The following is a 16,111-nucleotide window of genomic DNA, read 5'->3' on the forward strand; positions in this document are numbered from 1 at the left end:
CAGAGAGATGAGCAAAGGGAGGGACGTCCAGTGGTGTCTTCAGGTCTCCATGCCTAGCTGCTGGAGGGATGAAGTCATGGGGCCTGCAGAGAACCCAGCTGAGGAAGCCAGTGTTGATGCAGGCTATGGCTTTCCCAGCAGACTGGAAGAAACAGGTCTCACCAGGTAGAGTGCAGGACCCGAGCTGCTGGTGGTGGAGAAACAGTGTTCGTGAGGTCTGGAATTATACCCCAGGGCAGTGACGAGACTAGGCAGACACACCTCTGCTCTTGTGGAACTCTGATCTGGATAAGGGAGCCAGCAGCAGCAAAAAGACAAATCCCTGAACAAGATAAAGTCAGATATGATAAGGGTTAGGGGCAAACTCGAACAGTGCTGCTGCTGCCCGTGTAGCCGGGTCAGGGAGATCTCCCCAGGAGGCGACATGAGAGCGGAAGCCCAGCTGACCAGGAGGAGCCAGCCCTGTGGAGACCAGAGCAGAGTGATCAGGACAGAGGGAACACAAAAAGGGCCTGAGGCCAGAACCAGCTGGGGGTGTTCTAGAAAAAGCAACTCACCTCGTCTGGCTGGAGGGGAGAGAGCTTGGGGAGGAGGGGTTTGATGCCACATAGGGTCCGGATCACCAGGGTGACGAGTTCCCACCTTTCCCCTGTCATGTCACACCTGGAAACTAGTGATATTTGTGTCCCTTTCCAAGGACCTCCACTGAGGCTGGCAGTGGAGGGCTGTCTTGCATTGTGCTGTAAGGGGACTGCTTTCTGTGGAGCTGGGCAGGGAACAGACAGAACCACATTGGACAGCTCTGGTGCCTCAGGTTGCCCCAGGCCCCACCTGGCTGCACCAGGGGCTGAGAAGAGCACAATCTCAGAAAACCTATGGCTCATTTGGGCCTAACTGTGCTCCAGCTCCCCTGCTGGGAGGCTGTGATGGAGAGCCTGTAGACTGTGCTGACTTCGAATTTGCTTTGACTGCAATAAGAACCCATTAAAGGGTTTCCAGCCAGGAACTAATCACAGGGGTGTCTAATCCTTTGGCTTCCCTGGGCCGTGTTGGAAGACGAAGAATTGTCTTGGGCCACATATAAAATACTCTAACATTAACGATAACTAATAAGCTAAGAAAAAAAAAATCACACACAAAAACTCAGTGTTTTAAGAAAGTTTATGAATTTGTGTTGGGCCTCATTCAAAGCTGTCCTGGGCTGCATGTACGCATGCTAGGTGATCATCATTTTTAAAGACGCTGGACGAGGTGGCTCACTCCTGTAATCCCAGCATTTTGGGAAGCCGAGACAGGTGGATCACCTGAGGTCGGGGGTTCGAGACCAGCCTGGCTAACATGGTGAAATCCTGTCTCTACTAAAAATACAAAAATTAACTGGGTGTGGTGGCGTGCCCCTGTAATCCCAGCTACTCGGGAGGCTGAGGCAGGAGAATTGCTTGAACCCGGAAGGTGGAGGTTGCAGTGAGCTGAGGTTGTGCCACTGCACTCCAGCCTTGGTGGCAGAGTGAGACTCCGTCTCAAAAAGAAAAAAAATGTTTAAAGATGACTTTGGGTGCCCCATGGAAAATGAGGGGAGGGAGAATTGGAGACAGGAATCGGAAGTGGGGAGTAAGTAGGGCTGCCGCTTATAGCTGGGGAGACTGTACATTGCTCAGCTCTGGACTGTGGTGTGAATGGTGGCACCTAGGGTTGTTCGACAACCCTGGGGTCTGGGTACAAGGTGATGGGAGCTTGGACCAGGACATGAGCAGATAGATGGAGAGAAATTGATAGATTCTGGATATATTTGGAAGTTGAGTTGATAGGACATGCTAATAATTTAGCCGTGGAGAGGGAGGAGGGAATGAGTGAAACCTCGGATGACTGTGACTTGAGTGACAGGGTAGGGGGGGTGCTATTTACTGAGAGGGAAGATTGGTATAGGAATAACTGGCATGTAGGGAAAAAATCTAAAGAAGGCCCAGATAAACTTGTGGAAACTGGCAAAGGAAGCATCCATATGCCACATGGGAGCACTGCTGGGGTCCTGAGACCCACGGGTAGTTCTCTCCTGGCCTGGGAAGCCCATTGGGCTGAGAGGTTTAAGACAAGGCTGATGGCATTGTGCAGGGCTAGCTTTAGGGGCAGTGTGGCCTGGGCAGTTGCACACTCTTAGACCCTGTGCTTGGTTGCAGGCTTTGCTGTCACCGTCTTAAAATGCTTAGTGATTCTTGAACCAGGGACGTTGAATTTTCTTTCTCTTCTTTTTCTTTTCTTTTTTCTTTTTTTTTTTTTAATCATATATATATATATATATTTATTTATTTATTTATTTTTGAGACAGAGTGTTACTCTGTCACCCAGGCTGGAGTGCAGTGGCATGATCTCAGCTCACTGCAACCTCGCCTCGTGGATTCAAGCAACTCTTGTGTCTCAGCCTCCCGAGCAGCTGGGACTACAGGCGCCTGCCACCACGCCCAGCTAATTTTTTGTATTTTAGCAAAGGCAGGGTTTTACTGTGTTGCCCAGGCTGGTCTTGAACTCCTGAGCTCAGACAATCCGCCCACCTCAGCCTCCCAAAGTGTTAGGCTTACAGGCGTGAGCCACTGTGCCTGGCTGGAGACTGTATTTTCATATTTTACTGGGTTCCATGAATTATGAAGCTGGTTCTGCTGTGGTAGATAAAGAGATGACACCAGTAAGCTTGGGCCAGCTTGTACAGAGCTAAAGTGAAGCCAGGGGCAACAGATGCTTATGACTTAATGTATGCGAAGTGCTTGGAAAAGTGCCTGGATTAAAGTAAGTGTTTCATAAATGTCAGCTATAAGAGTAATAAGAGGGCTGGGCACAGTGGGTCACACCTGTAATCCCAGCACTTTGGGAGGCCGAGGCAGGTGGATCACGAGGTCAGAAGATCGAGACCATCCTGGCTAACACGGTGAAACACCGTCTCTACTAAAAATACAACAACAACAACAAAATTAGCCGGGTGTGGTGGCAGACACCTGTAGTCCCAGCTACTCGGGAAGCTGAGGCAAGAGAATGGCGTGAACCCAGGAGGCAGAGCTTGCAGTGAGCCGAGATCACGCCACTGCACTCCACCCTGGGTGACAGAGTGAGGCTCTGTCTCGAAAAAAAAAAAAAAAGAGAGAGAGAGAAATGTCAAATGATATATAATTACATGGAGAAGAGGGACCCTGCTTCTGTGTGGGTATTGGGGTGTGGCAGATAGGTTGCAGGAGGAGAGATCAGTGAGGATGTCATCGAGGTGCTAACATTTGAACATTTGATCTAGGCCTTGAAGACAGCTGGGATTTGCCAATGCACAGAAGGTAGGATAGTGGAGAGAGATGTTCCCAGTGGTGAGAACAGCGTGTGCAAAGGCACAGACGCATGGGAGTAATGTGGTGTGTTGGGAGCATTGGATGTGCAGGCATCAGGGGCAGCAGATAAGCCCAGAGAAGCAGTAAGAGCAAGATCATGTTTTTCTTTTCTCTTTTTGAGATGGAGTCTCACTCTGTCGCCCAGGCTGGAGTGCTGTGACGCTATCTCAGTTCACTGCAACCTCTGCCTCCCCGTTTCAAGCAATTCTTCTGCCTCAGCCTTCCAAGTAGCTGAGACTGCGGACGCCCACCACCACACATGGCTAATTTTTGTATTTTTAGTAGAGACAGGGTTTCACTGTGTTGGCCAGGATGGTCTCGATCTCCTGACCTCAGGTGATCTGCCTGCCTCGGCCTCCCAAAGTGCTGGGATTACAGGTGTCAGCCACCGCGCCTGGCCTTCTTTCTTTTCTTTCTTTTTTTTTTTTTTTGAGACGGAGTCTCACGCTGTTGCCCAGGCTGGAGTGCAGTGGCGCGATCTCGGCTCACTGCAAGCTCCGCCTCCTGGGTTCACGCCATTCTCCTGCCTCAGCCTCCTGAGTAGCTAGGACTACAGGCGCCCGCCACCGCGCCCGGCTAATTTTTTGTATTTTTAGTAGAGACGGGGTTTCACTGTGGTCTCGATCTCCTGACCTTGTGATCCGCCCGCCTCGGCCTCCCAAAGTGCTGGGATTACAGGCTTGAGCCACCGCGCCCGGCCTCTTTCTTTTTTTTATATGGAGTCTCACTCTGTCACCCAGGCTGCAGTGCACTGGCATGATCTCAGCTCACTGCAACCTCTGCCTCCCGGATTCAAGCAATTCTTCTGCCTCAGTCTCCTGAGTAGCTGGGACTACAGACACCCGCCACCACACCTGGCTCATTTTTGTACTTTTAGTAGGGACGGGGTTTTACTGTGTTGGCCAGGCTGGTCTTGAACTCCTGACTTAAAGTGATCCACCCACTTTGGCCTCCCAAATTGCTGGGATTACAGGTGTGAACCACCATGCCTGGCCAATATCGTGTTTTTCAATAAGGGATTGGTGTGATCAAATTTGCATTATGGAAAAACGTTTGGGTTGGGTGCAGTGGCTCATGCCTGTAATCCTAGCACTTTGGGAGGCCAACGCGGGCAGATCACTTGAGGCCAGGAATTTGAGACCGGCCTGGCCAACATGGTGAAACCCCATTTCTATTACAAATATAAAATTAGCTGGGCACGGTGGCACGCATCTGTAATCTTAGGTACTCAGGAGACTGAGGTAAGAGAATCACTTGAACCTAGGAGGCAGAGATTGCAGTGAGCTGAGATTGCAGCATCACTGCACTCCAGCCTGGGCAATGGAACAAGACTCTGTCTCAACAAAAAAAAAAAAAAAAAGAAAAAGGAAGAAAAACATTTGTACTAGTGTGGAGGGTGACGTGAGGTGACAAGAAGATCAGGCTCCTGTAATAACCTTGACTCTAGCTCCTAAGGACCTCCATGGAGGCTGTGATGGTGGGTGGCAGAGAGGAAGGAAAGATCTGGGAGAACTGATAGAACTTGGAGACCGCCTGACATGGAGAATGAGCAGGAGCGAAGCATCTACGCAGCCCTGATGGGTTCTCTATTGGGATGTGGGGTGGATGGTGGTGGCACTGCTCCCCGAATGGCAGATGGGAGCAATTTTTGGAGGGGAAGACACTGAGGGCAGCCCTGGATTATTGCGTTTAAGGTGCCAAGAAGAGCTGTCTGGGAGGGGAGGGGAGCGAAGGTGGTCTCCACACGAAGTCCGAACTGGAAATACGGATTTGGAGATCATCAGCTTTTAGGCATTAGTTTAGAGAGTGGGGCTATCTGAGACTTCCCAGAGTGTGTGAGTGGACTAGAAGTAAAAAGAGGGCTGGGGAGGGAGCCTGGGCACATCCAACATCTTAGAGATGGACAAGGGAAGACAGCCCCACAATGGAGGGAGAACAGCAGCCATCAGGGAGGCCAAAGGCAGATGAAGACAGGTCTCCTGGAAGGTGAAGGAGGAAGGTTTCCAGAAACAGGGTGCCATCCGGATGATCATGACCCTGAACAGGCACCTGGAGATTAGGAAGCTAAGTAGAAACTCCTCTATTTAATTAATTAATTTATTTATTTATTTATTGTTTTGAGATGGAGTTTCGCTCTTGTTGCCCAGGCTGGAGTGCAATGGCACGATCTCAGCTCACTGCAACCTCTGCCCCCTGGATTCCAGCGATTCTCCTGCCTCAGCCTCCCGAGTAGCTGGGATTACAAGCATGCGCCACCACACCCAGCTCATTTTGTATTTTTAGTGGAGACGGAGTTTCTCCATGTTGGTAAGGCTGGTCTCAAACTCCCGACCTCAGGTGATCCACCCGCCTCGGCCTCCCAAAGTGCTGGGATTACAGGTGTGAGCCACTGCGCCCAGCCAGCAGAAACTCTTCTTTCCAAAAGCACACATTCCTAGAATCCCAGCAAGGTTTGCTCCAGGAAACTTCTGTCTTCAGGCGGGTTTCCGAGGAAAACCCCCAGGCATTCAGGTGCCTGGTTTTTGTAGGTGGTTTTTAAGGTATAAAAACCTTGAAAAACTGGCTTCCCTGAATAGATCATTCCAGTGTTGTCATCTGATTTCAAGAGGCCTTCCCCAGGCCCAGTTAGTACTTTCCTCAGTTCACATTGAGCTGTGTTTGAAGATGTGTATGTGTGTGCATGTATGTGTGTTGTATACATGTGTGTTTTTAGTGTATGTGTGTGTCCCACACCTGTCTTTGGATGGTAAAGCCTCAAGGTCTCTTCTCATGCCCAGGCCAAATTCATTTTTCTCTCCTCCCTTACATTAGGCCAGGGGGACTGGGGACATTTTCCCCCCCACTTTAAAACTTCACTTTAGTTTCCTCCTTCCAAGACTGGCTGTGGAGTGGGCGAGTGTCCCCTGCCCCTTCCCTTCAACTTTCAAGACAAGCTTCTGGAGTTCTTAGTAGAGGCAGCGTGGTTTAATGGCACCTGCATAGGATTTGGAATCAGACAGGCCTGAATCCCAGGGTGTGCCCTTGGATACCTGACGGCATAGTGCCACGGCCAGGAACATGGACTGGATTTGCCTGGATACAGACTGTGGCTCTACCCCTTCCAGCAGTGTGACGCAAGGTCTTTAATCTCCCCCTGCCTCAGTTTCTTCATCTATATATGGGAATCCTTATATGAGCCCATCCTAGGGGCATTTAATGCCATTAAATGATTTAGCACATGTAAAGCGCTCTGTTCGTAGTTCAAGCTAAAAACTAGCTGTAACTATTCATTGTAAAATGGAAATGACCTCCTTGTACGTTCATTTGAAAATGAAACTGGAAGGTCATTGGGCATAGGGACCGTGTCTTTGCTTCCTTAACATGGATTACAGGGTCTGCCCCTAGTAGCTGTTGCTGCTCAGTAAATATTTTTGGGATGAGTGAAATGATAAATGAATCCCTTTGTTATAAACCAGTAGCTTTCTCTCCTGAAGCCCTCCTGACAGCCACTTAATGGGCCAAGGCCCCTTCCTAAGAGGTTCTCTTTGAGCATTTTGCTCTGTCTGCAGGATTTTTTTTTTAATTGAAGTGATATATACATAACATAAAATTAGCCACTTTGTAGCTGGGCATGGTGGTGCGTGCCTCTATTACCAGCTACAGTTCTCAGTCGGGAGGCTGAGGTGGAAGAATCCCTTGAACCCAGGAGGTGGAGGTTGCAGTGAGCTGAGATCGCACCACTACACCCCAGCCTGGGCGACAGAGCGAGACTGTGTCTCAACAAGAGAAAAATAAATAAAAATTTAAAAAATATATATATAAAAGAGGAATAATATTCTTCCATATGCCTATAATACTGTTATTATACTCAGAAAATGAACAAAAATTCCCTGATATCTTACATTGGGTCTGTATTAAAATTCCCTTAATTATCCCCAAACGTGTTGTTAGTTTATTTGAACTGCAGGCCAATCAAGGATCACATATTACATTTGGTTTTGTCTCTTTAATGTCCTTTAATGTAGGTTACTACCCACCCCAATCCCATTTTATCCCATGATACTGACTTTTTGAAGAGACTAGACCAGTTTTCTTGTAGAATATCAAGATACTGGTTTGTTAAATTACTTCCTTGTGGTATCATTTAATTTGTTTTTCTATGAGCTGTATTTCCTGTAACCTGGAAATTAGATCTAGAGGTTTGATTAGATTCAGGGTAAATGCTTTTGGCAAGAATCCTTGATTTTATAAACTTCATCTTGCATCCCATCAGGAGATGTACGAGGTCAGGGTACCCGTTGTGCATGACACTAAACTTAATCATTTTATAAGGTGGGGATCGCCAGCTCTGTCCAATTTATGATGCTCCGAGGTTGACACTCTGAACAACCACTCCCAACACATCCACTGATCATCAGTTATTAGCTGGGGGATGCATTGGTTTGGCTGCCCCAATAGAAAAAAAAATAGATGAGGGTTGGGTGAGGTGGGGAGCGGGTTGCAAAAATGGTGATTTCCTGAGCCTGCCATCCCTTCCCTGCGTCCGACTGCCTGGCATGCTTCTGAAAAGGAGTGCTTTCCCTCATCACCTAGTGATGACTATGATCCTTCTAAAGTGTCAAGATGAATGTTTAATTACGAATTTTTAGGGTGTGGAATTGGCATAACATGCTTTTCTAATGGTGGTAAATGAATTTTTCTGAGTGTCAGTATGGACTAATGGATTTTTATTATTCATGCCTTCAATCAAATACACTAATTGTTCTTTTTCGTGTGTATGTGACCAAGTCTTGCTCTGTCTGTCTCTGAGGCTGAAGTGCAGTGGCGCGATCTCGGCTCACTGCAACCTCTGCCTTCTGGGTTCAAGCGATTCTTGTGCTTTAGCCTCCTGAGTAGCTGGAATCACAGGCATGCGCCACCATGTCCTGCTATTTTTTGTATTTTTAGTAGAGACGGAGTTTCGCCGTGTTGGCCAGGCTGGTCTCGAACTCCTGGCCTCAAGTGATCCACCCGCCTCAGCCTCCCAAAGTGTTGGGATTACAGGTGTGAGCCCCACGCCGGGCCTAATTGCTTTTTGATGCCCACATTGTCCCAAGTTTGGCCAGCGGGAGCCCCTCAAAGTTGGCTCTTGGGTCTTTGCCTCCTGGTACAAGCAGATGTCCCAGATTCCCCTGTTACTTCTCCTTGCTCAAATCTGGAATTAACTATTTCTCCAAGGAGATCCGATTCCTTTTATTGCAGGATGGTGTTTAAAACAAAGATAGGGGTGTAGTGCCCTCATTGCTACAGGAGTGTCAATGATTCTAGGCTCTTTCAGCAGATAGTAGCTAGAAGATCAATCGATCTATCTATCTGTCTATCTATCTGTGTGTGTGTGTGTATGTATGTGTGTGTATGTGTGTGTGTATATATATATATATACACTATATATATGTGTATATATATATATATATATAGTTTTTTTTTTTTTTCTGAGACAGAGTCTTGCTCTGTTACCCAGACTGGAGTGCAGTGGCGTGATCTCAGCTCACTGCAAGCTCTGCCTCCCGGGTTCACGCCATTCTCCTGCGTTAGCCTCCTGAGTAGCTGGGACTACAGGTGCTCACCACCATACTTGGCTAATTTTTTTGTATTTTCAGTAGAGATGGGGTTTCACCGTGTTAGCCAGGATGGTCTCGATCTCATGACCTCGTGATCCACCCGCCTCGGCCTCCCAAAGTGCTGGGATTACAGGCGTGAGTCACCGCGCCCGGCCAAGGAGATCTATATTTTTAAAAATCACGAGTTCATAATGACTTCTACATTAATTTTAACATTATAGGTTTTTTATTATCTTCTTTTATTTTATATCTTTACCTTTTACCCTGGAAATCTTGGTTCCTGGTTAGAAACATTAATATAATTACTTGTTTGCTTTACTCTACCATATCACATGAAATAGTTTCAAATCCTGAACCCAACATTGCCACCGATGGAACAACTACTGAGTGAAGTGTGGTTCTCTTTGTCCTTAGATTATATCCCATTAATGTTGTAGAGCCAGAACACTGGGTGCTAATATTACTTAGCACCCAGTAATGATTCTTTCCTCTGTGTGGTCATATTACTGTTTATTATATGATCAGATTTATTTGTTTCAGTGGGTTTTTTTTTTTTAATTATAGGGTCTGCTTGTTTTTCCCTTGTGGTTTAATTCTACATTTTGGCCATATAAAACATTTGCAAGGTGCAGAAGTCAAACTGTATAACAACATAGTCCAGAAAATCTTGCTTTCCCCCTCCACATACTGTTTCTCCCTCCTCCCCTTGTGGGAAACCATTCTTTTATTAGCCTCTGGTGTATCCTTTCAGTGTTTCCTTTTGCAAAAATAAGAATATCCTGCTGTTCCTCCACCAGGAATGCCTGTCCTTGTGATTTTTGAAGTGTTCGTACAGTCCCATCTTTTAGATTGATTCCAACCTCTATGCCACTTCCTCTACGGAGATTTCTCTAGTCCTTGGACCGTCATCAGGTTCTTTCTCCGTATCTCAATCCTAGAGCATTCCTTATCTCCATTTCCTGTGGCTCTATCCATCTATTTGGGGTCTTAATTACATACCATTGTGCATTGTTGTACTTAAATTTGCTCACGTCTTGTCACTCAATGTCTTGTTTCTGTGTGTTCCTTGAGGGTAGGATAATGACTAGAATTCTTTCGTATTTCTCAACAATGTCTAAAAAAGGACTGGGCATAGAGTAATAGGTCATAGATTCAGTCAACTCTTTTTTAAATTTTTTTGATACAGAGTCTTGCTCTGTCGCCCAGACTGGAGTGCAGTGACATGACCTCGGCTCACTGCAACCTCCAACCCCTGGGTTCAAGCGATTCTCCTGCTTCAGCCTCCCAAGTAGCTGGAATTACAGGCATGCACCACCATGCCTGGCTGATTTTTGTGTTTTTTGTAAAGACAGGGTTTCACCATGTTGGTCAGGCTGGTCTCGAACTCCTGACCTCAGGTGATCCACCCGCCTCAGCCTCCCAAAGTGCTGGGATTAAAGGAGTGAGCCACCGCGCCCGACCTCAGTCAATTTTTGTTATTGATAATAGTTATGTTCTATCAAGCCACCGTGAGTACTGAATTAGGTAATACTGACTCTTTTGCTCCTAGGGAAAATATGGGGTTAGCGTCCTGTGAGCATCTAGTCAGAAAATTTTCGTTCACTAATTAAATTAATACATAACTGTGTTTTATGAATGTTGCTGTGTAAAGATACCTTACTATGTATATGTATGTGTATATGTGTGTGTGTGTGTATATATATATACATATATATATATTTTTTTTTTGAGACAGAGTCTTGCTCTGTTGCCCAGGCTGGAATGCAGTGGCACGATCTCCGCTCACTGTAACCTCTGCCTCCTGGGTTGAAGCGATTCTCCTGCCTCGGCCTCCCGAGTATCTGGGGTTACAGGCACACACCACCATGCCCGGCTAACTTTTTTTTTTTTATGAGACTCAGTCTCACTCTGTCGCCCAGGCTAGAGTGCAGTGGTGCGATCTCAGCTCACTGCAAGCTCCGCCTCCCGGATTCACGCCATTCTTCTGTCTCAGCCTCCCGAGTAGCTAGGACTACAGGCGCCCGCCACCTCGCCCGGCTAATTTCTTTTTGTATTTTTACTAGAGATGGAGTTTCACCGTGTTAGCCAGGATGGCCTCGATTTCCTGACCTCGTGATCTGCCCGCCTCAGCCTCCCAAAGTGCTGGCTAATTTTTTAAAAAATATTTTTGGTAGAGACAGGGTTTCACCATGTTGACCAGGCTGGTCTTGAACTCCTGACCTCAAGTGATCCATCCGCCTTGGCCTCCCAAAGTGCTGGGATTACAGGTGTGAGCCACCACACCCGGTCCTAACACATCCATTTTCTCTATAAGGAACATCAAAGCCTTTGAGCGCTTAGGAACACTACGCAGCACGTAGACACATCTGGGGGCCATTTTCCACAGTGAAACCACCAACACGAAACACAAAAATGCAAAAGCCGTGGCTCTAAATAGACTGTGAGGACATTTGTTTACAGTGTGATATGAGAGCTGAAACCAGAGGGAGAGGGTCACCTTGTTCAGCTTCCACTGAGCACGTGTGCGCCAAAGCTACTCAAACGTTTTGCAGGTCTGCCTATATCCGCGAATGACCCTAAATCACCTCAAGTATTGATTTGGGGATTAAAAAATACGTTAGTAAGTAGGCACATTTGAAATGTGGAATCTTCGAATAAATAAGATTGACTTAATTTGTTGGATTAAATCCATTTGAATGAGTTGTGGAAACTTGGACTACTTGTGTTACCTCTCTGGGTTTCATTTTCCTGAAACCCAGAAATCCTATTTCCTTTTTTGTTTTGTTTTGTTTTGTTTTTTGAGATGGAGTCTCGCTCCTGTCACCCAGGCTGGAGTGCAGTGGCACGATCTTGGCTCATAGCAACCTCTTTTTTTTTTTTTTTTTTGAGACGGAGTCTTACTCTGTTGCCCAGGCTGGAGTGCAGTGGTGCGATCTCGGCTCACTGAAAGCTCCGCCTCCTGGGTTCACGCTATTCTCCTGCCTCAGCCGCCCGAGTAGCTGGGACTACAGGCGCCCGCCACCACGCCCAGCTAATTTTTTGTATTTTTAGTAGAGACGGGGTTCCACCATGTTAGCCAGGATGATCTCAATCTCCTGACCTCATGATCTGCCTGCCTCGGCCTCCCAAAGTGCTGGGATTACAGGCTCGAGCCACTGCACCTGGCCATCCGCCTCCCAGGTTTAAGCGATTCTCCTGTCTCAGCCTCCTGAGTAGCTGGGACTACAGGAGCGTGCCATTGCACCCGGCTAATTTTTAAATTTTTAGTAGAGATGGGGTTTCACCATGTTGGCCAGGCTGGTCTTGAACTCCTGACCTCAGGTGATCCTCCCACCTCAGCCTCTCAAAGTGTTGGGATTACAGGGGTGAGCCACCGTGCCCAACCAGAAATCCCATTTGCTGACCTGTCCCATGACTAGGTGATCTTTGACCTTTGAGCACTGAAATCCCAGGAACTGAGTGGGCATTGCCTTTTCTTTTACTCTGGCTTCCGTGGTTGTTGCAGTCCTGACCACTGTCCTTTCCCTGCAGGTTTGTGGATTTCCATGCAGCTGCCTCCACCTGCTCACCCTCCCGGGCTTCCTTGCTCACTGGCCGACTTGGCCTTCGCAATGGAGTCACGCACAACTTTGCAGTCACCTCTGTGGGAGGCCTTCCGCTCAACGAAACCACCTTGGCAGAGGTGCTGCAGCAGGCGGGTTACATCACTGGGATGATAGGTAACTCTGGGCCCCGTCTGCCTGTTGCATTTACTGCAGTGGCAGTTGCCTTGTGTTTGCAAATCCCAAACATACTGCCTGTCTGCTCTCCTGTTCATGTCTTGCTATGTAAGTTAGGGATGCTCTCAGCTATAAGGAACTGAAAAGACCTAACAGTGAATTAAAACATACATGGAGCTATTTTCCTCCCATTACCGTAAGTTTCAAGGTAAGTGGTTGCTTTCATTAGCTCAGCTGCTCAAAGATGCTGCCGGGAGCCAGGTGCGCTCACTCGATCTTTCTGCTCTGCCGTCCTTAGCATGTAAGTGTTTTGTGTTTGTCCTCATGCTTGCTGCCTCATGACTGCCATCCAGCAACTTTAGGCCCCTGAATCATGATTTGGCTCAAAGAAGGAAGAAGAGAAGGGAGGTGGCTCAGCTCTGCCCGCGCCCCAAGAATTGCACTTGCATCTTATTGGCCAGAGCTGGGTCTTTTGGCCACGCCTCACTGTTGCACTCCCAGATTGAGAAACTGGGGACAACGTTGTAGTGACTGACTTGAACTTGGGCATGGTAATCTCCCTCCCTTTGAATGAAACCACAGTTCTATTAGCAGGATACACAGGACGTGGGCATTGCTGGGAGACCAGCAATGTCTGCCATATTGTCCAATGACTTCCTCTCCTTTAAAACATTTTTAAGGCATCTCTTACTCAGCATTTATTATGTGCTAGGCACTGGGCTGAGTATTTATTGGCATGAAGATCATTATCTCCCCCATTGTATTGGCAAGAGAACTGAGTTGCAGACTGGTGAAGACAAGTTGCCTAACCTGGAGGGGCGGAGGCCAGGTCTAGACAGGTATATCTGGTCCCAGCCTTGCCCTGAGGCTCTGCCTCACTGCCGTTCTCCCCTCCAAGAGCCAAGGCAACCCAGTATTCCCAGAAGTACCCTCAGCTGCCTGCATTTGTTAGTCTAACTCTCAAAGAGCTGGGCCCCTTGGGATCCCTGCCTTCTCCACCATACAGGAAATTGCAAGGGAGGGAGGGTGCGACCACAAGCGGGTGGCCCTGTGGGCATGCCTTGGGTGTCTGAACCATGTGAACCTGCGGGGGGTTGTTCTACCCAGACCCAGGGCTGCTGCCTCTGCTATTGGCCCTTTTGTCCCACTCTGGGTTAAAGAGCCTGATATCCTTTTACGGAAGCTCAACCTGGAGTGTGGTATTCTTTGTCCCAGAAGGGGCAAGTCCCAGGCTGTAGGAGAGACCAGTTAAGGTCCCACACTTCTCTTTTACCAATCCCTTTCTTCCCATACCCCAAGGAGTCATTATGTTAACAACATCAGCACCAGGACACCATTTGTAAAACTGCCACTGTGGGCTGACACCCCTTACTAGGCCAGTTACCCGCGTCCGGGTAAACCTCACAGCTGGCTGAACAAAGTGGCTCACACCTGTAATCCCAGCACTCTGGAAGGCTGACGTGGGAGGATCCCTGGAGCCCAGGAGTTCGAGACCAGCCTGGGCACCATAGTGAGACCCTGTATCTACAAATAAGTAAATAAATAATAAACCTCATAGCCAGGAAGGGTTTGGTCTCAGGGCTGTCCCAGACTCAGCCCCTATGCTGTAGGAGGGGGGCTGGCTTCTTCTGGAGCTGTTTTGACCTCACCGGCCCCTCCCTTTTCATGCTTTTAAACTCCAAGTAAGCAACTGTTTGCAGCTTGACTCTTTAGCTGCCATTCCTCACCCCCTCACCACTCACGACACCTTTTGCACATCCTGGGCAGGATATTTAAGCATATCCAGCTGTTGAAATTATGAACTAAAGTACACTTTTAGGAAAAATTAAAGACCCGCCAAAGGAATATCGATCCATTTACAACACTCACACTTTGCTTCTCATCTTGGTCCATGTGTCTCTGTGTTGCCTAGCTGTGCAAATACCGCTGGGCTCCACTTTTTCCCCCTTCACATTATTCTATGTTTCCGTGTAATATAATTTTACATATTATAATTTTTATGATTAAACAATACTTTTCATAATTTTAATATAGTCATGTTCCCATGTAATGTTTAATCCAAATATTTCACATAATGCTTAATCCATTTCTCTCAAATTTTTTTTTGTTTGTTTGTTTATATGAGACAAAGTCTTACTCTTTCGCCCAGGCTGGAGTACAGTGGCTCAGTCTCTGCTCACTGCAACCCCCACTTCCCAGGTTCAAGTGATTCTCCTGCCTCAGCCTCCCGAATAGCTGGGATTACAGACATGTACCACCACGCCCAGCTAATTTTTGTATTTTTGGCAGAGATAGGGTTTTGCCATGTTGCCCAGGCTAGTCTCAAACTCCTGGCCTCATGTGATCCGCCTGCCTCGGCCTCCCAAAGTGTTGGGATTATAGACGTGAGTCACTCAACTGAGAGAAATTGAGAGCTCATTTCTCTCAATTTTTTATTAATCTTTTTTTTCAATCCAATAGAGCAGTTTCAGGGAGGGAATAATGGACTCCCAGAGGCACTTCATCCAGCTTCACCAATTCTTAATTTTTGCTACATGCATTTGCCTTGAAAAAATAGTTTGATAGTGTCTTATTGAGGCCACATCAAATAATGTACTTAGACATACTCCCGTGGTTGCCCGTTAATCTCTCTCGTTTGAGCGGTTTAATGCTGCCAGCGTCTCGATCTTTGTACCACATTCTTTTCTTTGCCTCCTCACCATGGGGGTGACGCCCCTGGGGTCTACTCCTCAGAGCGGAAGAGCAGATCAGAGAGTTCTGACACTGTCAGAGCTCCTGCCACACATTACCCAATTATTCCCCCAGATTGAACGCATTTGCAGACCGAGGAGCAGCGGGGCATCTGAGTTTCCTCATTTGCTGCCCCGTAGGTGTCTCGGTGCTTGAACTGCGGGCTGCTGACGTTGGCTAGAGAGGAAGATGATGAAACCAGGCAGGAAGCGGACATTTCTGAGATGACGTGGGGCGGTGCACCTGCACCCTGGGCCGCCTGGTGTCTTTGCAGGGCCCCAGCGCAGGAGGGCAAAGTGAAGGGGGTGATGGCCCATATGGGGTTGCTGTGTCTGCGGAGCCCTCTTTGAGGGGCAGAGGCTTAAGCTTCTCTGGGCTCCTGGTGATGGGCTGTCTTCCCCTTTCACTGTGGTTTCCTGTGTGAGTCTGGAGTCATCCTTTATGTGTCCCTGTGGACAGCATCTCGGCCCCAGAGAGCAAAGCGTGGCTTGTATACCGCATTGCAGCCTCTCTTTGCTTGTCCACAGTGTAAGGCAAAGCCAATGGAGAGCTGAGTGTGTGATCAACTCCTCAGGGGGCCGTGGTACCCCTACGGGGATTCCTCTGAAAATCTCTCTTTTGTTTTTCTACAGGCAAATGGCATCTTGGACACCACGGCTCGTATCACCCCAACTTCCGTGGTAAGAATTCTTTTGGGGATTTGTTACCTGGGAAACAG

General features: G+C 47.7%; 1 protein-coding gene across 9 annotated transcripts in view; it reads left to right on the forward strand.

The window, feature by feature from the left end:
* Positions 1-16,111, forward strand: part of ARSG (arylsulfatase G) — a 147,943-nt gene that overhangs the window by 68,714 nt on the left and 63,118 nt on the right. For all 9 annotated transcript variants that reach the window (XR_013407105.1, XR_013407107.1, XR_013407106.1 and 6 more), the window contains 2 exons: positions 12,476-12,663; positions 16,026-16,073. Coding sequence is in view for 5 of the 9 variants with exons in the window: in XM_015120179.3 (XP_014975665.2) it covers positions 12,476-12,663; positions 16,026-16,073 (236 nt within the window). In the remaining 4 variants the exon portion in view is untranslated. The remainder of the gene's footprint in view (positions 1-12,475; positions 12,664-16,025; positions 16,074-16,111) is intronic.

The sequence above is a fragment of the Macaca mulatta genome, chromosome 16 (genome assembly GCF_049350105.2).
Source record: "Macaca mulatta isolate MMU2019108-1 chromosome 16, T2T-MMU8v2.0, whole genome shotgun sequence".
In the NCBI taxonomy this organism is placed as follows: domain Eukaryota; kingdom Metazoa; phylum Chordata; class Mammalia; order Primates; family Cercopithecidae; genus Macaca; species Macaca mulatta.